Here is a 26507-nt window from a genome sequence, read left to right as displayed (position 1 = left end):
ACAGCTGTAAAGATTAAGTTAAAAGAAAAGAAAAGAATACAACTAGATAAAACCAAGGATGAGGATATGCTGAATTAAATTTGAAATTGGAATGCAGAAAGGGGAGGTATGAGGAGGTCGGTGAAGTAAGTTTTAAGAAAATAGGGTTTTGAAATTATACTTGTTTGTTTTTGTGTTTGTTCGTTCATAGTGAGTATGTTTATATAATTTGTGAAAATTCAATAAATATTATTATAAAAAACAAAATGGTTTAGAAATATAAAGGCAACTCATTTAATTTCACTGTTTGCCTAGAGGCCAGGAATCATTCTAACATCTATGCAATCTTCTTCCATTATTAAAGAGTTGAAAGAGCTTAAGTTCACAGAAAATTTGTTTGAATGTTTCAGTCTATATGAAGCTTTTATTTTTTTACATATAAGCAATGCTGTCTATTTTAAGCCTGTAATTTAATCCAAATAATACATATGAAAGATGTTACCATGAAACTACCTTTTCCAAAAACAAACACATATACATTTCAGAAAGCAGATTCATTTTATTTAATAAGTAAAAATTAAGTCAAGAGCTGTCTCATACTGCATACTGCTAACCAAGGTGATGTATCATACAGTCATAATAATCTGACTCAGTATCAGGGAATTTTGGAAGGTTCACTATTACAAATTCCTCCTCCTCTTTCTCCTTACTCTTGTTTAGTGATACTCTCCCTCCTTTCCTGCTTTGAAACAAACCCCAGCTTACCACTGCACCCAAACCAACAAGCCATGATTTGTTCTTGATCAGAAGCCATGGTAAAACCCTGAAGTCTAAGATAAATAATAATAATAATAAATAAATTAATAATAATAATAATAATAATAATAATAATAATAATAATAATAATTTTGGACTCACAGCTGTCCATGGAGGCACAGGTCAAATCTGTGTCCAGGGCAGCTGTTTACCAGCTCCATCTGGTACGTAGGCTGAGACCCTATCTGCCTGCGGACTGTCTCGCGAGAGTGGTGCATGCTCTGGTTATCTCCCGCTTGGACTACTGCAATGCACTCTACGTGGGGCTACCTTTGAAGGTGACTCGGAAACTACAACTAATCCAGAATGCGGCAGCTAGACTGGTGACTGGGAGCGGCCGCCGAGACCATATAACACCGGTCTTGAAAGACCTGCATTGGCTCCCAGTACGTTTCCGAGCACAATTCAAAGTGTTGGTGCTGACCTTTAAAGCCCTAAACGGCCTCGGTCCAGTATACCTGAAGGAGCGTCTCCACCCCCATCATTCTGCCCGGACGCTGAGGTCCAGCGCCGAGGGCCTTCTGGCGGTTCCCTCATTGCGAGAAGCAAAGCTACAGGGAACCAGGCAGAGGGCCTTCTCGGTAGTGGCGCCCGCCCTGTGGAACACCCTTCCAGCAGATGTCAAGGCGATAAACAACTACCTGACATTCAGGAGGCATCTTAAGGCAGCCCTGTTCAGGGAAGTTTTTAACGTGTGATATTTTATTGTATTTTTGGTTTTTATGGAAGCCGCCCAGAGTGGCTGGGGAGGCCCAGCCAGATGGGCGGGGTATAAATAATAAATTATTATTATTATTATTATTAATAATAATAATAATTTATTTGTACCCTGCCCATCTGGCTGGGTTTCCCCAGCCACTCTGGGCAACACACATTCTCCCCAACCTAACCCCACGCTTCCAGACTGAGAAGGCTTGAGTGGGCTAATTCTTTCTCCTCTCCTCTCCTCTCCCCAACCCCAACCCCTTCAACATTCTGTACCTCTTGAAACCATCTTATTTTGGGGTGGCCCCATTTGACTTCCATGCCGATAGCAAATCCAGGTCAGAAAGGCCCATTATAACTGAAAACAGAAAACATCTGCATTTTGAAATCCATTTTTTAAATATAAAATTCAAGTTGCATTGTATACATTCACAGAAATACATATGGGAATCCCCCAAAGCACAGAAGTGTATGGTGTCATGAACACAGATGCTTGTGCCTCACTGACTGAAAGTAGCAAGAAATTAAGATACTTCCCAATAGACTGTAAACCAAATGTACACTTACTCAAATTTACCGTAACTAGGAAAGTCTAAAAATGTGTTGTTTTCATCTCTGAAACTGGGAGCCAGGTCTCCCAATAACAGAAGCCAGCAAAGCGAGCCAAAGCACAGATGGGAGACAATATTGGCCTGTAGGAGTTTCACCTTCATATACTTCAAGCGGCCTCTGGGCCAATTCAAAATATGCAAATGTTTGCTTCACTTCCTAAACTGTACAATTGAGGTTGCTGGTTTGAGAATCATATGTTTGAATGATCCATCAAGAAGAAATTCCCCAAACACAGAAAACTAGATGATCAGGAAGGAAGGAAGAAGGTTCAACTGCTTTTCACTTGTGTAAAAGCTTCCTTCACAGGATGACATTTTTTTACACATTCAAACACTGACAGAAGTGGAACAGCCAGCAGCAATGAATATTATTTCTGCATATTTAGGAACATAGGAAGCTGCCTTCTAACACTGCCAGACAAGTTATCTGTCCAGTCCAGCTCCATTTTACTCTATTCAGTGGCAGAACTTCATGCTCCGGCACTGGGGGGTGGAGAGCAGGCGGGGATGGGGCTGGCGCACATCCTGGGGGCGTGGTGTGCTGTTTGCGTGGGCTGGGGGAGCAGCTGCAATGGCACCTTGCTGGGATTGCGCTGCCAGGGGCAGTGTGCTCCCCCCGCACTCCTCTTTCTCCGCCAGTGACTATTCTGACCAGAAGTAGATCGCCAGGGTCTCAGGTAGTGCTTTGCATTACCTATTGCCTAATCCTCAAATAGAGATGCCAGGGTTTGAACCTGAAATCTTCTGTTCACAAAGCATGTAGTAAGTGATGGTCCCTCCCTGGTTCTTAATTTGAGGAGGAGGATTTGCAGTCAGCCAGGAACATACATATGCTTGAAGCATACAAGCTATATTATTATAACTATATATATAATCAGATGAAATGTGAAACAACAAACCCTTGTAAGGATACCTATATACACACAATTGTACAGTATCTCAGTACTCAAGCATACACAATTTTACCAGGCTTGTATATGACCATATTGTAAAAATTCTGTCACTTTTTTAGCTTTCATGTAGTTATCAGTTGTCACAGTAACACTAAGATTCTCCCTTTTGCACTCTAATGTCTAGAACTATGTTTCCATAGTTACAGAGAAACCTTAGTAATCCGGCTGAGATTTATAACAGCATTTATTTTTTACTTATCACTACCAGCAATAGCTACAGTATGTTTTACAAAAGATGTAATCAACAGCTTGGGGGCAGCTGATAGCACAAGCTAAAGAATGAGGAAAGGGCAATCTCGCCTCCTCTCTTAAAGCATTGCACAGCTGAAAATTTATAATATTATCCATTAGAAGAACCCTGCAGGATTTGATGTGTGACTCAGCTAATTATCCCATAAAGAGAGCCCTGCAAGATCAGATCAAAGGTCTACCTAGCCCAGTGGGAATTATTTTTGAAAGGTATGTATAGGGTTACACTGTTCAACATCATTTAAAAGACACAAGGTACATAAACTCCTAAAGAATATGGCAATCCATGATAACTTCACAAGTGGCAGGGAGCGGTCCCCCAACAGCAGCACTACAAGCTGCTGCAAAATGGAGGAAATACGACTCAATGCACTTCTCAGTACAACAAGGTGCATTATGTCTCCTTGTTCACTCAGCTGTAGACTGAAACAAGAACTGATACCTACATGGTATTTCTCTATGTGTCACCCAGCTGTACTTTGTGAAAGCATGTCCATACTAAAGAAGATTTACAGTTGTTCATGTATTTTATTCTGCTTGTTGCTTTCAGGTCTTAAAATGTACATGGCTCAGGTATTTTATATATTGAGCAGTATAGAAATTCATGCAAATAAATAAACCAACCCCAATACAACGCTGTCACACTTACCATGGCATATATACTTAGAGAAAGTGATATCAAGAAACAACAGTGTCTTATGTCTGAAGTATTGGCATAAGAAGATGAGGCCTTTTAGCAGGGACTTTGAAGAACTTAACAGAGATTTATAATGTGCCAAAAATGAGTTATCTTTGTCAGCCAAATGATCAGAAATAGTTTCAGGACAAAGAAAGTATTCATTTGTACAATACAGTGGTACCTCAGGTTACAAACTTAATTCGTTCCGGAAGTCCGTTCTTAACCCAAAACTGTTCTTAACCTGAGGTGCGCTTTTGCTAATGGGGCCTCCTGCTGCCACCACACTGCCAGCGTGCAATTTCCATTCTCATCCTGGGGCAAAGTTCTCAACCCGAGGTACTACTTCTGGGTTAGCGGAGTTTGTAACCCGAAGCATTTGTAACCTGAGGTACCACTGTATATAATTAACTTACAAAATCCATTACTATGAATCATTTAGATACCTTAAAAAAGGATCAGACTAATTTGTACAGGACAAGTTTATGTTATTAATAGGTAGCTGTTCAAAAGCAGTACACATCCAATTAGTAAGAAGTTTAAGAAGTTATTTGGCTGGGGTAGTCACACAAAACATGGGTTGACAGCACAAAACTATGGCATCAGTTTTGGGGAAATCCTGAATTTTGGGGTCACAAGTTAATGAAGCCCTAAGGAGGCAACAGAAAGAGACTCTGTTGCGAATATGACAAGGGCAGAACTTACAAGTCTATTAGCAAATCAACAGGAGACACTTAAGGATTTAATTAAGACCCTGCTGTGCCCTATGGAGGAGCTATTTCAGGGATTTAACACCAAGCTTGAAGCTCTGACAGAATCTACAACAACGACAAAATTACAGGCACATGATGAAAAATTTACCCGTCTTCACAGCTGAAGATATGGAAATGAGAAATAGACTAACGGATTTGAAGAATAGTTCTAGAAGATATAATCTTTGTTTTTATTTTTTAAAGAGTAAGCTAAAAAGGGGGGCTCCACACAATTTATTGTTTCATAGCTAACAACAATACAGTACTCCCCAATTTGAAACTATATATGGCTGATTTGGAGTGTTTCTATAGAGTGCATTGCTCCAAACCATGAGACAAAAACTGCAAACTAAATGGGAGCAATTCAAATAGCCAGACTACTCTGCCACCAATTGCAAGCTCCTCTATCCAACCCAACTGTAAAAAAACACACAGCAACTAGCCCCTGAGAAACACCTCCCAACCACAGGAGGACAATACAAAGGGAGAGTTTCTGCAATCCATAAAATACTACTCCAAGACACTGTACATTTCCCCAACACAATTAATTAAAGAACAATGGGAACCAGATTTAGGTCAAGAAATAGATTCAACCCAATGGTCCATCACACTGTCAAAATCACCCCTTAACTCAATTTTGCCAGCAAAAAGGAGCTCACACTACAACTCAACTATAGATTATATTTAAATCACTCAGTAAAACATAGGAGTAATGTACAGGTCCACCTTCTCCTGTATCATTCTGCACCCACCCTCAAACTGGTTCTTTAGCATGCATTTGTCACCCATACAACGTGTATACATTTGACAAGCAATGCTCACCTTTTGTGGTTTCCAGACATTTATTTCTTCCCCGAATCCCATTTGCAGCCTCAATGTAGCATACAGGTGACTTGCTGTCCATAACATTTATATCATGGCATGCATGTGGGTACACTATGCTGGAAGCATCCAGCATATGCAAAGAATTGCTTGGGGCTATGATGCTTCCTTAGCAGGCTTACACAGCAAGGGTAACCAATATGCTTGACTAAAACTTTCATTATCTCTGCTCATTGGCTATGCTGGCTGGGGCTAATGTGAGTTGGGAATGCAACAACACAAATCAACTTAAATGTAAGAAATTTGGGTAACATAGTACTAACAAGTCTAGTAAGACTCAGTGGCAGCTACATTGGTGTATTTGTCATATTGACAGCAGCAGAAATACACTTGTGTAATTTGGTAATTGACTCACTCCATTAGTAAAATCTTAAAATAAATAGGAGAATTACATTATGTGTAATGCTCAAGGCAGGTATTATACCATCAGCTTTGCAATAGTTGGGTATAGTTAAAGTATGAAAAATCTCAGAAAGATAAACATTTCTGGAAGTTCAGTCAGAGCGCACCATAAATATGTACAAAAATACAATGGATTACTCATCAGCACATAGTCAGTTATACAAGAACACTAGTTAAGATTGACTTTCACAAAAGTTTATGTCTGTCACCACGGAAACCAATTCTGCATTACTATTTAGCACCCTCTAGTGTGCGGTTGTTATGTGGCATATTTCTTTTATCAGTAAGAAATCAATTAGGTAATCTGCATACCGTAACAATATTTGGAAAAAGGAACGGGTCATGAGAAGAAAAAAGAAGCCATATCAAGAGATTATTAATGCTTGATGGTTTCATACAAAATACATGTATCTGGAAGACACAGTACACTGACTTGTATCACAGCATGTTAGCAGCTCCTGCATATACAGTGGTGCCCCGCAAGACGAATGCCTCGCAAGACGGAAAACTCACTAGACGAAAGGGTTTTCCGTTTTTTGAGCTGCTTCGCAAGACAAATTTCCTTATGGGCTTGCTTCGCAAGACAAAAAATGAAAACGTCTTGCAAGTTTGTTTCCTTTTTCTTAACACCGTTAATACAGTTGCGACTTGACTTCAAGGAGCAACGCATAGAACGCGGTGTGGTAGCCTTTTTTGAGGTTTTTGAAGACTTTGGTGATTTTTGAAGCTTTTCCAAAACTTCTTTTAAACTTTTAAAACTTTTTTTGGGGGGGTTGGATTTTGGGTTGGGGTGTTTGGAATTCAAGGACTTGGTGTTGGGGAGGGGTTTGCAAGAATCTGGAAGCTTGTGTGTTGTTGTTTTTCTGCATTTTTATGATTTTCTGTGACCATTGGGCCACTCTGCTGTTTTTTTAAAAAAATTATGGATTTGAATTTCTGTGTGGTGGGTGGCTGGGGGAACAGTTGAGGAGGGGGTTCTTCAGCAAGAAGCAAAGAGTGGAAGAGGAAGCTTCTTCGAGTTGTCCCCCAGAGTCTTAGAAAATGTACTGTACACTTTGTTGATTTTTAAATGTTTTTCTGTCATGTTTAGAAACTTAATTTATTGTTCCTTCAATTTTTGAAATGCTCTTTACAGTATGTGTGACTTTAAAGAGCACTTAATAAACTCTTGTTGTACCAAATTTGGCTTTGTTTGGCCTTTTTTGACCATAGGAACGCATTAATTGAATTTCAATGCATTCCTATGGGATTTCGTGCTTCGCGAGACGAAAAATTCGCTAGACGAAAAAACTCACGGAACGAATTAATTTCGTCTTGCTAGGCACCACTGTAGATACAAGCCCATGTATATTTTTAAAGATGAAAACCTAACACCAAGAATGTTCAGATAGAGCAAAAATTAGTAATTAAATAACAAGACTCAAGATTTAATATAAAGTAAAAATCTAGTTATCCCCAGAAGTTTAAATTAAAGCTCATGATACCCTGTTGGATAATGCAAATATCATTTGAATTAGACAAATAAAACAAATCCACCTTTCGTTACTTCTTTACAAGTTATATATTGTTTCTTATAAAAAGCTATACATTAAACAAGAGAGACAAGCAGCATGGTAGCCAAAGGGACTGTATGGTTCCCATCACCTACCCACACTTTCAGTTCTTCCATATTTTCAAATTTATGAATGATGGTCCTTTAGTGAAGAATGCTGACAAGTCTTGTATATCTATTGTTCTGAAGTCAGCATTATTGTACACATCACTTTTTTCTGACTTAAACACAACAGATAATTATTTAAAGTACAAATATACCCAGACACTTGAGATCACAGTTAAATAAATCATAACTGTATGTGAAGAACAGCATCAAAGTAACAGAACCTGTTAACAGCTATTTTGCAAAGTTAGTCCATTTCCAGCAAGCATCACTTATGCAGAGGCTTGGATTAGACAGATACTTGAACATTTACACCACTGAATTAAAAACTAATTGTTTTTGTTTTAAATCAAAACAATAGTTTTAGCTATTTTGGTTCTTATAACCCCAAACATGTAAGCCATTATTTAGAAAAAAATTATACTGCTATGAACATTATTTTTACAGATTGCTGACAAGTTATTAGACGTTATTTTGAAAGGTGGGATCTAATACTAAACTGTGGGACAGGATAGCTAGGGCTTCTTTACAAAACAACTGCGGAGACCAGTGTCTGTCTCTTTCTTACAAACCGGAAAAGGCTCCCAACCATCATGAGATTTCAGCCAAGGCTTGGAACAAGCTCTGTTTAAGGCCTTGTCCAGCATAACACACTCATTTTAATCAGCAGGCAGTGCAACCCACCTGTCCGCCTTCAATAGCATAGGATTATCACAGGCAGCAACTGCTCATCCTTTAGGTCATTGCATTAATAACCGGAGGTTTGGAATAATGCTAATTGATAATGCCTATCATCCTTCATGAATTTGTCTAATTCCCTTTTCAAGTCACCTAAATCAGTGGGTCTAATCAATGCTTGGATGAAGGTTCGTCCTAGTGTATCATCCTACACTGCCTTCAGTTATACTTAAGAGTGACAGGATACAAGTGTTATAAATAAGGCTTGTAGAAGTGAATACATTCAGTGTTGTTTTATTGCTATGGCCGATGGCTGATGCAAATAAAGATTCATTCATTCACATTCAGTTTATATGCTAAATACAAAATGGAATATTTAAGAAAACAAATGAAGCCCATCCCACTTCTGAGGAAAAATGCAGATTACAAAAGCACTTTTTAAAAATCTACGGTTGATAAGTGGTATTTAAAGCCACGTGCATCTCAAACTTGATTAGAAACTGCTGCCAAATTTGGTGCTGGGGACAGGACAGGTGAAAGCATGTTTAGCAATGAGATACCCCTTGGGTCTTCTGCAGATATACTGCACCAAGATAAAACTCAAGTCTATTTTATTGTGGTTTTAACCTTCTGTATGTTTTAAAATTACAGTTGTAAAAATTTTAGAGGTCATGTTATTGTTTTGCTATCTTTTTCTGTAAACAGCTTTGATATTTTTTTTTCTACAATCAAACTGGTATAGAAACTTTATTAAAACTTCTTATGACGAAAGATTCTAGAACTCTTTAGGAAGTAGTGTGGTCCAAGTGGAAAAAAGCAGGACACTTAATAGCCTGTTTAAAATAAAAAATTTAAAAAGGCGATTTCAGCAGTTGCACTGACAGCCTCTGGCGTGAGCAACCCATCCTTCCCTGCAGATGTCAAACAGGGTCCAAATGGCCCACCCTCGTCACAGCTCAAGCCCCGCCCACAGCATCCAGGCGAGGTCAGGACCATTTCCAATTTGGGGGTGGGGGTGAGGATCCGAGAAGCGCTGTCAGAGCGGGAAACCCAGGTCAGCCCCTGCCACGGATCAAGTGTTTTGACTGCCTACCTGCCATGAAGGTTTCTCGAAGAAAACACGGGGCGAAGGAGGGGGGGGGCGGCCCTGACCACCTCACTGTGTTACGCTACCCCCACCCAAACATAAACTGGCGAAAAGACAGAGCAGTCGCTGACATGGTACGGTCCACCCTCTGTGAGGTGAGGAGGCGTCGCGAGGAGCCAGTCAGCCTCCCCTCCGTCGAGGCAGAAAGGCGCCAAAAGATGGCGGCGGGCGGCTGAGCGCCGACGACCTCCTGCAGCGCCTGCGCAGTGGGCACCGTCGGCGCGAGCGGCCGCCGTTGGTGGCGCCTCGGCCTCGAGGGGCTGCGGCCCGGACCCGCCATTCCAGCCAGCGCGGGCGGATGGGCATCCGCCGCCGCCGCCGCTTCTCCACCACATCCATACGAGTCCCCTCGCCCGGCGTAGCGCTGGCTGAGCCGCAATGGCTGTGCCGCTGCGGGGCCAGCGGGCCGCGGCGCTCCTACATTTCCTCTGCTTCCTCTGGGCGGTTTTCGCCGTCAGCCAGAACGCGGGGTTTCCCAGGTCGGTCCGCAAGGAACCGGACGTCACCTACGGGGGCTCCTGGAAACACCTGACCTTCCTCAACCAGGTGGTGGTGGTGGCGGCGGCTGCGAAAAGGGAACGAGGGGAGAGCGGGAGGGCGCCGCGCGTGCGCAGACGGAGCGCTCCTTGGCCGCACGTGCGGGGCGGCGCGCGCGGGAAGGTGGGGGAGGGGGAGAAAGAGAGTTGAAATAGGTTAGGGCGGGTGAGGTACCTAGATAGGTACCTATCTAGGACTAGGTTACCTAGAAACCGCTGAGGTAAATTTAGTTTCTTTTGTGTGCCCCTTCCCCCCGTGAGTTTTATAGCAAAAAGTGATCATTAGTTATACATCACCCTAACTGGCATCAGTTACTCCTAAGTACGCTATGACTCGCATGCCCCCGTTTATTATTATTGTTGTTATTTGTTGAGTCCCTATCGGGAAAAGGCGGGTACTGTATAAATAAATAGATAATGATGATTTCACCCCCAAAAAGGACTCAGAGCAACTTGAACACATAAAACCTTGTTTATGTTAAGATACAATGTTGCTGAGGGAAATATAAAAGCCTTTAGATAATAGATACACTGAACCAACCAGTAATATGCTTCAAATTATTTTCCTTGGCTGAGTACACTAATAAACGTTTAACGCCAATGAATTCTGGAAACTGTAGTTTGCTAAGAGTGTTGGGAATTGTAGCTCTGTGAGGAGTAAGCTACAGTTCCCAGGATTCTTTTTTGGTGGGGGTGGAAGCAATGTGCTTTAAATGTATGGTGTGTGCATCCCTTGTTAAGAAACTAAACCAGAAAAGGAGAAAATATACATACTGAGCCCCATGCGTATTTCTAATAGCTTCTTTGTGATTTCATAGGTTCTGCAGACAATCCTGTATCTGTTATGTGTCATATCTGATACTGTAGCTCTGTGCATGCCTTCATTAGAGAAAAGAGTATCATCATTGGTGGTGCCTCTCAGAGATTTCATCTTCTCTTCATATGTGTTTCCTATTGGCTTAGTAAGTAACTACTGTTTCTGTTATTGAAATATGTGCGTACTATAGAATATCATACCTGATGCATCCTGATGTTTGGAACTACTTCCATTATCCCTGCTGGCTAGGTCTGATGTGCGATGTTCTCCAGATTTTTAAAAGACTGTCACAAAGAGCCTGGCATGTCTAAATGAAACCAACAGCATTGATCATTCTTAAAATACAAGAAGTAACTGTTGTTGTGTTGTTTTCATTTAATTATCTTACAGCATTCCAAGGGTGCTGAGTAGATTGTCACCTGGTATATTTAAAAAGGGATGATTTCCCTCCAAACATTATCATTTAAATCAGGAGAAACTTTGTTTTGAGAAGAAGAACCCAGATAGTTCGTTTTTAATAATGAAGCTAACAGACCTGTAGAATAGTTAATGATAGTCTAGCACAAGCATTCATAGATGCCACTGGGGAAAGGCTAGTAGGTTCAAGACTTCCTCCAGGCGTCTAGTTCCCAGTTTGGTACCCCCTCACCATTGAGGCTGGGAGCCTCAATAGCACCCCTCTGGAGGCTTCACCTGGGGCAGAAAAACCGGGTAAAAAGAAGCAGTAGGGAAACCTAGTTTCAACAAGAATAGACTGTCCAAAGCTACTATTTGCATTTCAATGAAAGTCTGCATTGGCATCTCTGGCAACTTCAGAGAACATTTTTGGCAGGACTGTGTGGGAGAAAAAGTGTGTATAAGGGCCTGACCACATGAGTTTACTGTTCTGTTTGCAACTGTTTGCCCATTTAATTTGCAAAGCATACATGTTACTCTCAGACAACACCAATCTTGATACGTTCCCCCTATAAATTTAGGTCTATCTGATAAGGAGATAATCCAGTAAATTGGGAAATTGGGCTTCAAGATGCTTTGCTTGGGGTTACAGACAGTTTGTTTCTGTGTTTTAATGTGGGTGCATCATTCATCACTTTCTGCTACTCCCATTTCACATCAACTGCTTCCAAAATGTTATTTATTTATTAAGAATTTGAACAACAGGCAGTAAAAGCAATCAATTCCATCACCATAATGCATTAATGAAAACTTTGACAGCCATTCATATTACTGAATATTATTAAATTGTTATTGTTCATATATTATTGAAACATATATTTTCACAATTCTCTGAGTCTTTGATGGGTTCATCCTCTCATTCTGTTTATTAATAAAATCAATAAAATCAGACCAAGTTTCTTTAAAAATTGTTGTTGTCCTTGCGCCTGAACTTGACTAGTTACCGTATTTTTTGCTCTATAAGACTCACTTTTTCCCTCCTAAAAAGTAAGGGGAAATATGTGTGCGTCTTATGGAGCGAATGCAGGCTGCGCAGCTATCACAGAAGCCAGAACAGCAAGAGGGATTGCTGCTTTCGTTGCACAGTGATCCCTCTTGCTGTTCTGGCTTCTGAGATTCAGAATATTTTTTTTCTTGTTTTCCTCCTCCAAAAATTAGGTGCGTCTTATGGTCTAGTGCGTCTTATAGAGCGAAAAATACAGTATTTTTTCTGACTAGTCAATATAATTATCCATGCTTCTAATGATAGGTAACAATAGATAATGAGTCCTTCCAGCATGATTGCACAACTAGCAAATGCGCTGCTACAAACAAAAAAGCAAGCATTTGCTTATATGGAATTTCAATATTTTGTCTGCTGAAGGTTGTTGACTGTATTTTAATTTCTTTTCTAGCTGTGCTCACAACTATTTCCAGTATGCTACTGAATGTAGGGTTGTAGCCTTATCTGTGTGTGTATATTTTCTTTTGCTCCCTCAAGATTTGCACAAAACCAGAAAACTGTACATTAAACATTCTGCACCAGATATTGTACAGCTATCTGATAAGTGTGCTTTGAGAATTTACAGTTATGACTGTGCTGCTTGCTCCCCTCCCCCCCCCCCCACTTCCTGGTTGGGAAAAACTTAAAAGTTCACACCAAGCTAACTGCCTACAGGCCCTTTCAGTACTTAATTGGCATAACAAAATAAACAAATTAGAAGGTGACAAACACAGGAGGGAGCACCTGCTGGTATGAAGGGGAAAGTCTGAAGCTGTACCTCATATACAAATGCAAATACGTTTCGATGTGGATTACTCCAGTCTAATTCAAATGGGGTGAGAGGGAAAGGGATTCATGGCTAAATGATGCTCAAATGTGGACAAACACTTAAACTCACCACTTAGGTTTCCTTGCAGCTATTTATTTGCAAAACTAGAAAGCTTGAACTTTAATACAGAGTGTTTGATGTTAAGGTTTTTTATTATTTTTATCTGGAGAAATAAAATAAAACTATTCACAATGGTCAGGTTTTATTCACTGGAAAAAGCGAGCTGCGGTAAGAAAGAAGGGGAAAGGTTAACAAATACTTCGATTTGGAAAAACATTAACTGTCTATTGTTACTATTTGTCTGAGGATATAAGTGTTAATTGTCAAATGTTTTAATGACAGTTTGTACCTGTTGCTTTCTGGAGCCTTTACGCATATGACAGAGAACTAGTGTATCCTTTACAGCTGGATGACGTTAATCCAATTTGGCTTAATCATACTATGGTAAGTGTACACCATTTGTTTTTCAGGTATCTCTTTTGCTGTGTTCAGTACATTTATTGTTTATCTGATCATAATATTTTGCAGAACTTAGGTATAAGGGTCAGTTCAAATGTAATAGGTGAAATGATTATTTAACATTGTGTGCATAAGCTGCGGTGAACCTTTGGGTCATGTGTTCCCATTTCCTCTTCTGGAGCATGCCAAAGATGAGATCAGAAGCACATGCTTCTAGGATTAAATTAAATGGACCACCCTGTTATGTCCAAACTACTGTGGGGCACACAGCAAGAACGCAGCCACTGAATCCTGTGGAATCTCTGCACACAGGAATTTGAATCCCCTTATACCACTATGCAAACATAGCTCTCATACATTATTTGGACTCTACAGCAAAGGGAAGGAAGGAGAGGGCACGTAGCACATCATTCAGATAGCCCCATTTAAGATGTATAGCTCCTTATTCCCACCATAAACAGACGACATCATAGACTCACCCTTCCTCCGCTGCTAGCTGCTTCATATAACCACTGAGCCTCTTGGACTTGCCCGATCGGAAGGTCAGTGGTTTCAATCCCCGCAACAGAGTGAGCTTCCATTGGTCTGTCCCAACTCCTGCCAACCTAGCAGTTCGAAAGCACGCCAGTAGATAAATAAGTACTGCTGTGGCAGAAAGGTGAACTGTGTTTCCATGTGCTCTGGTTTCCATCACGGTGTTCCGTTGCAGCAGAAGTGGTTTATTCATGCTGGCCACATGACCCGGAAAGCTGTCTACTGACAAACACCGGCTCCCTCGGCCTGAAAGCAAGATGAGCACCACAACCTTATCGTCGCCTTTGACTGGACTTATCTGTCCAGGGGTCCTTTACCTTTTACCTTTTATACCATGACAGCCCTTGTCTCACTTGTGCAGGCTGAGACTACTCCCTGACATTCCCCAGAGCCTGCATGAAAAGAGAGTGGTGGAGGGGTCACTACCCCCACCCACTCCACCAGTCAAAGCAAAATTGAACTACGGTGTGGGAAAGTGTTATTTTATATGCTAACTCTAAATAACAAAGTCAAAGCCTCTTTTGGACATTCTCAGGGCTAGAATAGGCTCTCAAAGCAAAAACACACATGTATGTGGTTGACAACCAGTCACCCCAACAGAACTCCTGGGCCTTTGAAAGAGACAGCAGAATAATATGTGTAGCAGGTCATGACAGCGGCGGATTTAGGGCAGTGTAGATGGTTCCCCTACTGAGCTGAGGGGACTAATAATAAGGTCTAACCCATATTTATACAGGTACCTATTCAAAGTTTTTTGGGGGGGACCAAATTTTGTCCTCACTCAGGGTGTGATATTACAAGTGATTGCCAAAGAAGAAGACTTAGCTTGAGGAAACTGAGCTAAGGAACTGCTTGTGTCAGGGAGGAAACCACTGTGGCAAAGAATTAATAAATTTCCCAAGATGGATCAGACAGCCATAGAAAATGATGCCAGTAATTGCCAGCTGATTGAAAATGCTCTCATCTGCTACTACTTTGTAACTGCTGCTACCCCTGCATATGACAGTGGACCTCAGTCATTTTCAACCATCCTAAGTGGGCCCTACGGGTAGTAAATTTGAGAACCGCTAAGCTAGACTATAAAAATATGTACTTGGAATAAAACATGGAACAGAAGTTCAAAAAACTGTAATTTAATACAACTACTGAAAACAATACAACAAACAATAAAACTTTGTTTTGATTTGCCATATGTTTCCAGCACTTATATTTGAGTGTGTTTGTGTTTTATTTTTTAGCATACCACCATCCTCCCACTGCTTTTCATAGAATTGTTCATTTGTGATCATAAGTATCCCCGTAGATGTAGAGGAATTTTGGGACTTGGCGCCTTTGCAGTTGTATACCTCTCATGGTAGGTATCAAGTATCTTTTTCAAACACACATTTCAAGCATTTTGAATCATTTTAGTTGGATTGTTCCTTTTATATTAGCAAATTTTTTAAAAAAATAAATTTTAAAAAGCATATGAAGCATATTGTGCATGCTGCCTATTGGAATCCGTATGCTTAATGGCTTCTTTAAAATAATTATTTTAATATATTTATCATGTTAATCTCAAGATACTTTAAACGTACAACATCATTTTGTCATAAATTGTCTGTTAAAAACATCTAGTATAAAACTATATGAAAATGCTTATATTCAATATTCTATTTGTTTCATATAATTAATAAGATTAGACCAAATTGTTATTGGTTTTGTCTCCTTTCTCTTAAACATACCATTTTAACAAGTTTAAAGGTCATGGCAGTGTTGGTATCTTATTAAGCAACTCTTGTTTCGTTGATATTTTATGAATGTGCCATTTAGCAGCTATTAACATTTTTGCTGTTATCAAATTTCTCAATAAATTATGATGATCTGATCACACATCATTTTCAAAATAGCCTAAAAGAATTTATAATTGATGCAATGTAATTATACAGTGAAACCTCTGTTTTCGAGCGTCTTGGAAGTCGAACATTTTTGCTTTCGAACGCCAAAAACCCAGAAGTAACTGCTTTGGTTTTCAAACAATTTTCAGAAGTCGAACGTGCCATTTTGAGTTTCCCTATTGTTTTGAGGCTTCTGCTTTCAGTTTTAGAACATTTTGGAAGTCGAACGGTCTTCTGGAACAGATTACATTTGAAAACCGAGGTTCCACTGTATTACATTTCTAACAGTTTTGGGCTTCTTTGAACTAATTTTCTGTAATTCGTTGGAATGTTTATGCAGCCATAAAATATTGCAAGTAAATATTACACTGCTAATGCCTATTGCTCCATTACCATTTCTTTAATTACCATAAGCATAGTCCTATTATCATTACTTTGATCCATTTATGCAAGACCTTAAAATACCATTTCTGTGGTAGCAGGCACAGATTAATTCTAGTGTAGCCATTTAGTTAGTATTTTTGACTAGGTAAATTAATTTATCATGAGCAGCGCACAGGCAAATAGCTTTTTTAGTCTTACATTTTGACAACAGATGCCACATGTAGCATATGTAGCTGGTGTAAATACACAGTTCAGAAACTGTATATCATTCCTTTAGGTTCCTAAGAATAGAAGCTTCGCTCTTTAGCCTTGCACAGCCTCTCTAGCCGGGAGAGGCTGCACAAGGCTAAAGAAGCCAAGGCAGCTAGCGCTATCCATTTTCTACGAGGAGGGAGAAGGGACTGTCAGTCAGTCCCTTCTCCCTCCTGGGGAAAAGCCCGCAAGAGCTGCGTGGAGCTTGTGTGCGGTTCTTGGGGGCTTTTCCTGCCTGCCTCCCCCTGCATTTGCTCCATAAGACGCACACACATTTTCCCTTACTTTTTAGGAGGGAAAAGGTGTGCCTTATGGAGCGAAAAATACGGTACTTGTTGCTGTCTGGTGTATTTATGGTTCTGTGGTTGGTATGCTGATAGAGATTATAGCCATAGCTACCTCAAACCAACCTACAAACCCATTTTTAACCATGTCAAGCATTAATTATAAACCAACTATACATGGTGGTAAGCATTACATTAGATTTCACATATTTTATACCTCTTCTAGATACTAAAAAGTCTTCACAAATACTTACCAAGCCCCATTTCACTCAGAAATTTCTGTTGAATAATATTTATTTTTTAATGAAGAAAAATTAGTTGTTTTGGGAAATGAGATGATCTAGCAAAAGTAAACGGAGATGATCTAGCAAAAGTAAAATACTCATAGGTCATATGGTCCTCCATTTAAATCAATATTGCTTTCAAGTATGAATTGTACTTCTATGTTTTTAAGAAAATCCAAATTTATGCACTTAACTTACAGTTTTATATTTGAAATTATCAGCAAATATAGAATAGTTTTTCCATGCAACTTCAGAAATCAACTATCTACCTATAAAATTTATGGCTATTTGTGACTGTCTCCCCTTGTTTCTAGGATAATGTGGGTAAACCATGCAAGTGGGATTTGGGCATATCCAGTTTTAGGAGTGCTCAGTCCATTAGGACGGGCAATATTTATCTCCATATCTTTCCTTATAATGGTAATCTTCTACTTCGTTGGGGAGCAACTAACAAAACGCTTGTGGGGTAAGTAGGATTTTTTTGTTTGTATTTTCAGTGCTGTAGCTGGCACAAGGAATGGACTTTCCCAATATTCAATGCATAAGTGAGGAGAAGAGTCATTTAAGTTGGTTCCCCAAGAAAGGCTGAAGTCATAAAGACACTTAACCTGGGAGTAGTTTCAATGTATTCAATGAACTTTTGAGATGACCTGTCTAAGACTGAGCTGTGAATGTGTTCAGTCAGAAGCAAGTTCTGTTTCACTTGTAAGAAGACTATAGTGATAAATACAATGCCTCCTGGGTGCACTCCTGTGCACTGAAGGGATTCCCACAGGTATTTTGCTGAGCCTTCCCTTTCACCCCAGAGATTCTTGGCCAACCACACTGCCACTGTACTAAATGCTTTGCAACAGCTTGACCATTTCAGACCTCATGAGGTGCTCCCACAGTACACACACCGTATTTTTCGCTCTATTGGATGCACCGGACCACAGGACGCACCTAGTTTTTAGAGGGGGAAATCAAGGAAAAAAATATTATCCCTCCCCCCAGCCCCAAAGAGCAACGGACAGGCTGCGCGCAGCCTGTCTGCTTCTCCCAGAGCTTCTCGGGGCTGCGGGGTAAGCCCGGGTTCCCCCACCAGCCCCAAAGAGCAAAGAAGCCAAGACAGCGCACGGGATCCATAGCCGCGCAACCTCTCCAGCCAGGAGCTAAACCTCTCTTGCACTCACTGCCCTGGCTTCCTCTTTAGCCTTGCACAGCATCTTTAGTCTTGCGCAATGGGATGGATTGCGCCCGCTGTCCACCGGGGCTGGACTAGATGACTCCTGGGGTTCCCTTCCAACCCTGCAATTCTATGAACTCGGAAGGTGTTTGGGGTCTCCACCACTGGAGGCTTTTAAGCAGCGGTTGGGGGACCATCTGCCTGGCGTTCTTTAGCTGTGATTCCTACATTGTGAGGGGGCTGGGCTAGATGACCCTCAGGTGGCCCTCCCAACTCTATACAGTCCTACATCTACAGCAGGAGATCCACAGCCACTTAGAATCATAGAATCATAGAGTTGGAATAGACCACAAGGGCCATCAAATCCAACCCCCTGCCAAGCAGGAAACACCATCAGAGCACTTCACACAAAGCCCACACCGTCAGAGCACTTCACACAATGCCCACACCATCAGAGCACTTCACACAATGCCCACTCCCAATTTTCATCTGAGAGACATGTGGCTTCAGTGTCTAGGTAGGTACCCCCCTACCTGCCACACTTCCCCCACCCCACTTAAGCTGAGGGAATTCCTGCCCAGAGAATCTCCCAGGTGAGGCAAGGGTTAAGATCTACCTCTGGTAGATCTCTTGCGGCTGGAGAGGCACGCAAGGCTAAAGAGGAAGCCAGGGCAGCGAACGGGATGGATTGCGCTTGCTGCCCTGGCTTCCTCTTTAGCCTTGCGAAGCCTCTCCCCCCCCCCCCTGGAGAGGCGCGCAAGTCTAAAGAGGAAGCCAGGGCAGCGAACGGGATGGATCGCGCTCGCTGCCCTGGCTTCCTCTTTAGCCTTGTGAAGCCTCCCCCCCCCCCCCGCTGGAGAGGCACGCAAGTCTAAAGAGGAAGCCAGGGCAGCGAACGGGATGGATCGCGCTCGCTGCCCTGGCTTCCTCTTTAGCCTTGCGAAGCCTCTCCCCCCCCCCCCTAGAGGCGCACAAGTCTAAAGAGGAAGCCAGGGCAGTGAACGGGATGGATCGCGCTCGCTGCCCTGGCTTCCTCTTTAGCCTTGCGAAGCCTCCCCCCCCCCCCCGGAGAGGCGCACAAGTCTAAAGAGGAAGCCAGGGCAGCGAACGGGATGGATCGCGTTCGCTGCCCTGGCTTCCTCTTTAGCCTTGCGAAGCCTCCCCCCGGCTGGAGAGGTTGTGCAAGGCTTTTCTAGAGGAGGGAGAAGGAACTGACTGGCGGCGTCAGTCCCTTCTCCCTCTTGGGGAAAAGCCCGCAAGAGCCGCTTGAAGCTTGTGTGGGGCTCTTGAGGGCTTTTCCTGCCTGCCTCCTCCCTGCATTCGCTCCATAGGGCGCACAGACCTTTCCCCTTACTTTTTAAGACAGGAAAAGTGCGTCCTATGGTGCGAAAAATACGGTAGTTATCTAGAAGCCCGGCACACAAGCCACTTCCACAGTCATCTGAAATACTCTGTGCACTGAGGACTTGGAGAGAAGTATGTCACTACATAGCTCCTTGTGAGGTCCAACTGGAACTCACATTAACATGAATAGCACAGCATCAGCAGTTACAAGTGGGGGAAGCAGAGAACCCAGAAGAGCATAGGTTGTCAGTTAGTGGGTCAGGACGCACTGCCTGGTCGTGGCCTGAGTTGGGTCACAACATCAGCACTACCACCATACAAATATATGGTACAAAAATTAAGAAATGGTTCCCTAAATTCATGTTAAAGGAAGTGAGTTCCAGGTCTGGAAACACGAAACAGTTCTCCAGGGGAGCATTTGTGGGAGGGCTCTACATTCCCATATGTAGGAAAATATTCTAAAGTTTAGTGTTCTTTTCTTTCCCTTCCAGCAAAACGTAAAAGGAAATGCACATAGAGAAGAACCTGGGAAAAGTATAAGGTCATTAAAAGTGCAAACTCACTTATGGAACAGAGTGAAACTTTAATCAAGATAAAAGCATTCGTAACAACCTCTTCTTAAAGATTAAGTATATTGAAAATGGACTTTTCTCAGACACATAATATATAGTGCCATCAAAATAGAAAGTGGGGAAATGTACCAAATCAGATTAACAGTGCTTTAAACAAAATTATTAATTTTTGTATAGGAAAATTGGGTATATATAAGTGAATTACATACATATTTAATACGTGCATTATACCTGGTACCTTAAGGCAGTAGGTGTTCCCTTTTGTGTTTGTCCCTATCTTGTAATTGATTGATTTTGATAGGCCAGTTAAGTACAGACGGAGCATATTCACAGATAGTTGCACGTGTTATTTATTTATTTATTTATTTATTTATTTATTTTAAATGCCCACCCAAGAAGTGTACACAGTCAGGCAATTGTAAATATTCTTGTGCAATTTTCTGGTTATTTGCAACTCTAGGAGATCAAAAGAAATATATAGAAGCTCTTGGTGCACCCTTAATAGCATACTAGAAGAGAAATGGAAGCAAGAGTGCACCAAAAGTAGTTACGAGAATAAGGGTGGGGGGAGAGAAAGTAGTGGGCATAGAAAGGGAAGGAGTAGAAAGTGGCAATTGATCCAGTCACCTCAAAACACTGAAACAAATTATCTGCGACATCTGGTGCACCAGTGTGGAATCTGATTTCCCACTATTGCATTATCCCCATATTGGGTAAACCCACTTTTACAGGGGGAAAGCATTGAGATTTGTGTTGTTTGACTGTGGACTGTGCAAATTAAATCGGAGCGCAAACAGCTGCACACACACAGTGGACTACGGTTACGGATTCACTAGTCTGTCCCTGGACAAAATCTGTCCCCAGAATGTCCCCGGATTTTAATTAATGTCCCCTGATTTATATGCCTGGGGACTTCCGCCGAGGCAACATGGTGGGTGCCATGGCAGTGAGCAGCACCGGAGGTCCCGGCCATGTCAAAGTTCCAGCCAGCCAATCCGCTGGTTGGGGGGAAGGCTATTTAAACTAAGGCGTGAGCCAGAGAGCTTCCTTCTAGCTCACTTCCTTGATCAATGCTCACCCTGAAATTGCATGGAGTCGCCCGCAGCAGAAGAGCCCAAGGTGCTCTTCTGCTGCAGGCTCTGCACCCCCGAGTTGGGGGGCAGGCGAGTGAGGCAGTGAAGAACAGGAGAAGCGTAGAAAACAGTTGTGCTGCGTTGAGAGAGAGAGAGAGAGAGAGAGAGAGACGGAGCCTTGTGTGTGTGTTTTAATGCGTGTTTTCCCAAGCCCAGCAAGTCCCCTTACTCAGCACCACCTCTTTTTGGGGGCGTTTGTGTGTTTGTAGATGGGCTTCTCCACCTGCCTTGTGTCAAGGTGCACGCCTGACAACTTTGGGGTTCCCCCCCCTAAAAAAGGTGAAGAACTCTGGGCAACCCTTTCCTAAAATAATAAAGCATAAAATTAAAAAAGTATCCCCGGATTCCTTGAAAAATATCTGGTAACCATACATAGACTCCAATGTGGACAAGCCCTTAGTTAAAAGTTTAAAATAAATACGGCTCTATACTGTGGCTAGTAGGGTTAATGAAGGTGAGTGGGTCTTTATATGTGTTGCATTTTAATACGTTTTTACATGTTCTGTTCCTTTCCCTGAGCCTGTGAGCAAGACCCAAATTCAAATTCACATAAATAATCTTGGTGAATGTGAACCACAATCCTAAATGTTCCAAAAATACAATCCTAAACGTTCCCATAAATGTGTCAGTCTTAATCAATCATGAATCAGTATAGGACTAAGGATGCAATTTACCTCTCTTTAAATAATTATAGTATATACAAGTGGCTGTCAGGGTTGTGGCATGTAACAAGATCCAGTTGAATAATCAAGTCTTTTCTTTCTGATGAAGGCCAGGCAACCTTTCCCTTAGAATTAATCCAGAATGAGACTTTTGAATATTTAATTTCAACAAATATCCCTTTCATCTCAGGTCTTGTGAACTAAAACCTTGGATGTGAATATGCTGAGTCGTGTAGGGGGAAAGATCTGTCAGTGGCTCCTAGGCATTGTGGCTGTGCTCTTCACGGTTGGAAGTAGTGTTCTTAATAGCCATTGCTGAAAGCCATAGGAGGCAGAGTGCTCTTGCATTTGGGTCCTGCTTGTGGGTTTCCCACAGTCATCTGGCTCGCCACTGTGAGAACAGGATACTAGACTAGATGCACCATTGGCCTGATCAGGCAGGCTTTTCTTACTTTCTTTGCATGACTTAAATCTTTTGGACATTGTTTTCAATGTTTAAATGTTTTCAAGCATAGTGTCCAGAATGTACAAAGCAGGAGGAATAAACTAATTAAAGACCTACTTGCAGTAGTGGATTTAACTTGTTAATTCAGGGCAGCGTACAGGCATAGCCAGCATTCTCCTCTATGTTTGACGGTGCAGCATTTCCAGGCCTTTCAGATTATATTTCTCATTGTAAAATCTTGCTGTGTTTTCCCCCAACAGTAATAAAAATCTTCTAGCCAAATGTAGCCTATAAATCACTAAGAGCATGCAGTAGGCTGAATACTCCTAGAATTTCTATTTTGTGGTAACATATCTGAAATGTTTCAGAACTCCTGCTGAACCTGCTGCCTCCTGGGATTTGGACTAAAGGGCCCAAAGAACTTTTAGTTCCATCTAATTAAATAAGACATCACATCAAACAAAGCTTTGGTTAATATATATTATCTGTCAGAAACTCTGACCTTATATTAAGAACTCATATTTCAAAAATCAAATGTTAGTGTTCATTTTATAATCATTTTTTTATTTAAGATTTTCTTGATTTACAAAAGTGTGCGCAATATCTCTCGTATATATTTTTTTCATGTAATATTTTTACAAACCAGTTTCATTTGTTGAGACATTGGGAAGAAATGGGGGAAAGAGGTGGAGGGGAGGGAAAGATGGGTGGCGATGTTTCTATTTTACTTACTATGTGTAGGGTTTGGTGTCAGTGTTGCTTGTGTAGGTTCTTTGCTGTTCACTTGTGTTTCTTTGGTGATGAGAGAGGTTGGGGTTGGCCTAGGGTATGGTTGTTCATTTGTGGTTGGCTGTGGTAGTCTTTGTTTTCGTGTGTGAGTGGGGTGGGTGTTTTGGATCAGGTTTTTATAATGATTTTATAATCATTAGAAGATTGAAAATAAAGTATTGATGACAGCCTTGCATGCCATTGACCTTTTTTCTCCTTGGGTGCATTTCCAGGTGGGTTCTGCCCACATGGAAGACCTACTTGGTCTGAACTGCCAACTCATATGGATGGATGTAATCATGCACTTGGGTGCAGCCAGGATTTTTGTTGGGGGAGGCAGGACTTTTGTTGGGGTGGCAGAAATGATTTGATTGGTCAATTAGTTATTTCTATGGTGTCACTAGATCCAGGGGGGGCAACTGGCCCCCTCGGCAATGCCCATGATCAGACACACACATTCTCTCTCTCCTTTCTTTCTGACTCTTTCTTCATCCTTACTGTACTCAAACTTCTCCCTTTTCCATTCCTCAGCTGCCTTAAGTGACAGAGATGTGTAACCCTAAAATATTCTCTTGTATGAAGGTACCATATCCAAACATCCGCCATTGTTTAAAACTGCCATTTTCTTCTCCATCCCTTCTTTACCCAGACTTCCATTGTTTTAAGCCACCATGTTTCCTCTCTGTGTCCCTCCTTTGTCATTCCCATGCCATAGTCAACACTTGTTCAACCTGCCTTCTCTTTTGCTTTCCTACCCCACCTTGACTTCATGCAAACCTAGGATAATGGCACTGCACATCTTCCAAAGGGGTGCACAATAATAGCATTACATTTTATTTATAGTAAGAAGGGGAGGGTGTATGTGTGTGTGACAGCAACAGCAGCAGCTTGAAGAAATGTTGCCACTCTAAAAGCAATCTTGGCACAACCTTTGGTGGAAGAAGCAATTCACACAAATGCACTCCCTCAGCAAGGAGTCTGACTTCATAGCCCTGTATGAGATGACTGTGTAGGAATTACCTGCCTTACCCCAAAGTAAAAACTTTTAAATTCCATTGATTTCAAAGAAGGGAAAGTGCTCACATCTCTCCTGCTTCAACCAGCTGGACTTAAAAGAGCTTAATTTGGGTCTGGATCACACCCACTATTTCATTAAATTAACTAGAAGAAAGAAAATCATACATTATTTTCAGGTAACATTTCACAGAAAATTTTACAGTGTAGGATTCTCAAATGAGCAAACAAATCTCATTTTAACACATTATTCAGATCAAAGCCACAGATTTAACACCCAGACCACTGGGACATTCCACATTCAACTCTGTTATAATGCATGGCAGTTTCATCTCAGCATCAGGTTTTTGACATCTTGCTAATTGTTTCACGTTGTTGTCAATGATAGGCTTACCATGAAGCATTGTGAAGTACTTGGTGCAGGCAGCTGGTTCTCATTTTCTTTCCTCCATTGTCCTCCATCTCTGAATCGTGGTGTTTTGTTTTAAATGAATTCCAGTCCTGAGCAATCATTTTGCATCAGGTATAAAAATGTTAAGTCCAGCAGTGATTCTTGGTACAGTATTAAGTATACATTACTGTTGCATGAATATTTAAGATTAGTCTATCAGAAAAATGATTATAAGTACAAGGATATCCATTGTTAGAATCCAAAATGTTTTCATAAACTACATGAGTTTTGGAAGGGATATTATGACTCATTCCTGAGAGAATGAATCATTAAGAGAATGTTCCACAGCAAATATGTTGCCCTGTAACTATCAGTTAGAAATCTTTCTTCATTACAACATTCTACCATTTATCCATATATTCTCCAGCCAGGAAGGGGGAATCATTTTCCTTTAAGTGAAATCTTGTGTGATATACCGTATTTTTCGCTCTATAGGACACTCTTTTCCCCCTCCAAAAATGAAGGGGATATGTGTGTGCGTCCTATGGGGCGAATGCAGGCTTTCGCTGAAGCCTGGAGAGCGAGAGGCGTCGGTGCACACCGACCCCTCTCCCTCTGCAGGGTTCAGGAAGCTATCCGCAAGCCTTGGGAGCCCGGCGCTGGGCTCCCGCTGCTTGCGGAGAGTTGCCTGCACGCTGAAGCTCACGCGCTGAGCTCAGCGCGTCCAGGCTTCGCGGACCTCTCAGCAAGCAGCGGGAGCCAGCACTGGGCTCCCACGGCTTGCAGAGAGCTGCCTGTTTGGGGGCTGGGGTCGGAGGAAGCTCAGGCTTCCCCAGCCCCGCGCCTGGGGGGGAAATAATTTTTTTCCCTTTATTTCCCCCCAAAAAAACTAGGTGCGCCTTATGGGACGGTGCGTCCTATAGGGCAAAAAATACGGTAAACAGGGTATGTGGAGAGAGCTAGCACGTTGAAGACATAACTACAGGTGTCAATTTTGAATTCCAGATGGGCAGGGTATAAATAATAAATTCTTCTTCTTAATTATTTATTTCAGCTACATTTCACTCTCGTTTACTCTTTGAGAACAGTAAACTTGGCCAGTTTTGTTTTGCTTGTGACTTCTGTCTCTGAGATTCAGGATGTTTTAGCCATATGTATACTTCAAGAATTGTGCAGGAACATCAAACTAACATTTAAGACTAACAACTCTGGATTGCTATTCACATGGTGTTCTTAGCCTAAAGTTATCTATTGTACATTGTATACATGATCTGAGAAATATACACCCCTTTCAATCATTATTTTCAACCATGTTTGATTTACCATTAAGCTGAAAATTCTAGTGTCTACTCCAACTATTTTTCAGTTGTGGCTTACGGGATTCAGCCTGTCAAGACTATTCACTTCACTGTTCATAGATCAGATAAAGTATATTATAGGGTTGTCAGTTGAGCACCTTCACATCCTGTTCAGATAAATATTTAGTTAAGTCGGTTGTCTCAGTACTCTGGGATGATTATTGGCTGGCTGACACTGCTTTTTAAATAGCTTTGAAATTGCTCTTTTTTTCCTTCTATGAAGGGATGCAAACTCATCTGGCTTTAGAATAAGACACAAACGAGGCATAAGGCCACATTTATTTGATCTGCTTTAGGGAAGAAATCTGGCTACACAGTTTTGAAAGCTTGTATGGCTGCATCCAAGTACATACTGATATCTTCCTCTGCCATGGATAGAACTAGATTGGTTTTTTTATATACAAACACCAACCTGATTTTTTTGTTGTGGCAGAACACAGATGTATTCTTATTC

The 26507-nt window shown here is 41.5% G+C and overlaps 2 protein-coding genes across 7 annotated transcripts in view; one reads left to right on the top strand and one right to left on the bottom strand.

Moving 5' to 3' along the window:
- ZNF831 (zinc finger protein 831) overlaps positions 1-9594 on the bottom strand; it is a 46522-nt gene extending 36928 nt beyond the window's left edge. For 2 of the 5 annotated variants that reach the window (XM_082225773.1, XM_082225782.1), the window contains exons 1-2: positions 9454-9593; positions 1777-1858 (exon numbers count right to left, since the gene is read on the bottom strand). In XM_082225773.1, the coding sequence (XP_082081899.1) occupies positions 1777-1821 (45 nt within the window). In that variant the 5' untranslated portion in view covers positions 1822-1858; positions 9454-9593. Of the gene's footprint in view, positions 1-1776; positions 1859-9453 lie in introns of those variants that run through there. The other 3 variants (XM_082225780.1, XM_082225779.1, XM_082225784.1) reach the window with 3 other exon arrangements.
- A 59-nt stretch (positions 9595-9653) lies between these two features.
- LOC309534287 (androgen-induced gene 1 protein-like) lies at positions 9654-20351 on the top strand. Of its 2 annotated transcripts, none has more exons than XM_082226507.1 (6): positions 9654-10056; positions 10862-11005; positions 13470-13571; positions 15359-15474; positions 17516-17667; positions 20202-20351. In XM_082226507.1, the coding sequence occupies exons 1-6, from the start codon at positions 9886-9888 to the stop codon at positions 20225-20227; spliced, it is 711 nt and encodes a 236-aa protein (XP_082082633.1). In that variant the 5' UTR covers positions 9654-9885; the 3' UTR covers positions 20228-20351. The 2 variants fall into 2 exon arrangements, with proteins under 2 accessions (XP_082082633.1, XP_082082634.1); XM_082226508.1 differs by having other exon boundaries at positions 9655-10053.
- Positions 20352-26507: the final 6156 nt, after the last annotated feature.

The sequence above is a fragment of the Podarcis vaucheri genome (genome assembly GCF_965113315.1).
Source record: "Podarcis vaucheri genome assembly, chromosome: 6".
NCBI classification, from domain to species: domain Eukaryota; kingdom Metazoa; phylum Chordata; class Lepidosauria; order Squamata; family Lacertidae; genus Podarcis; species Podarcis vaucheri.
Note: the sequence above shows the minus strand (reverse complement) of the source record. Positions and strands in the feature narration are given on the sequence as shown.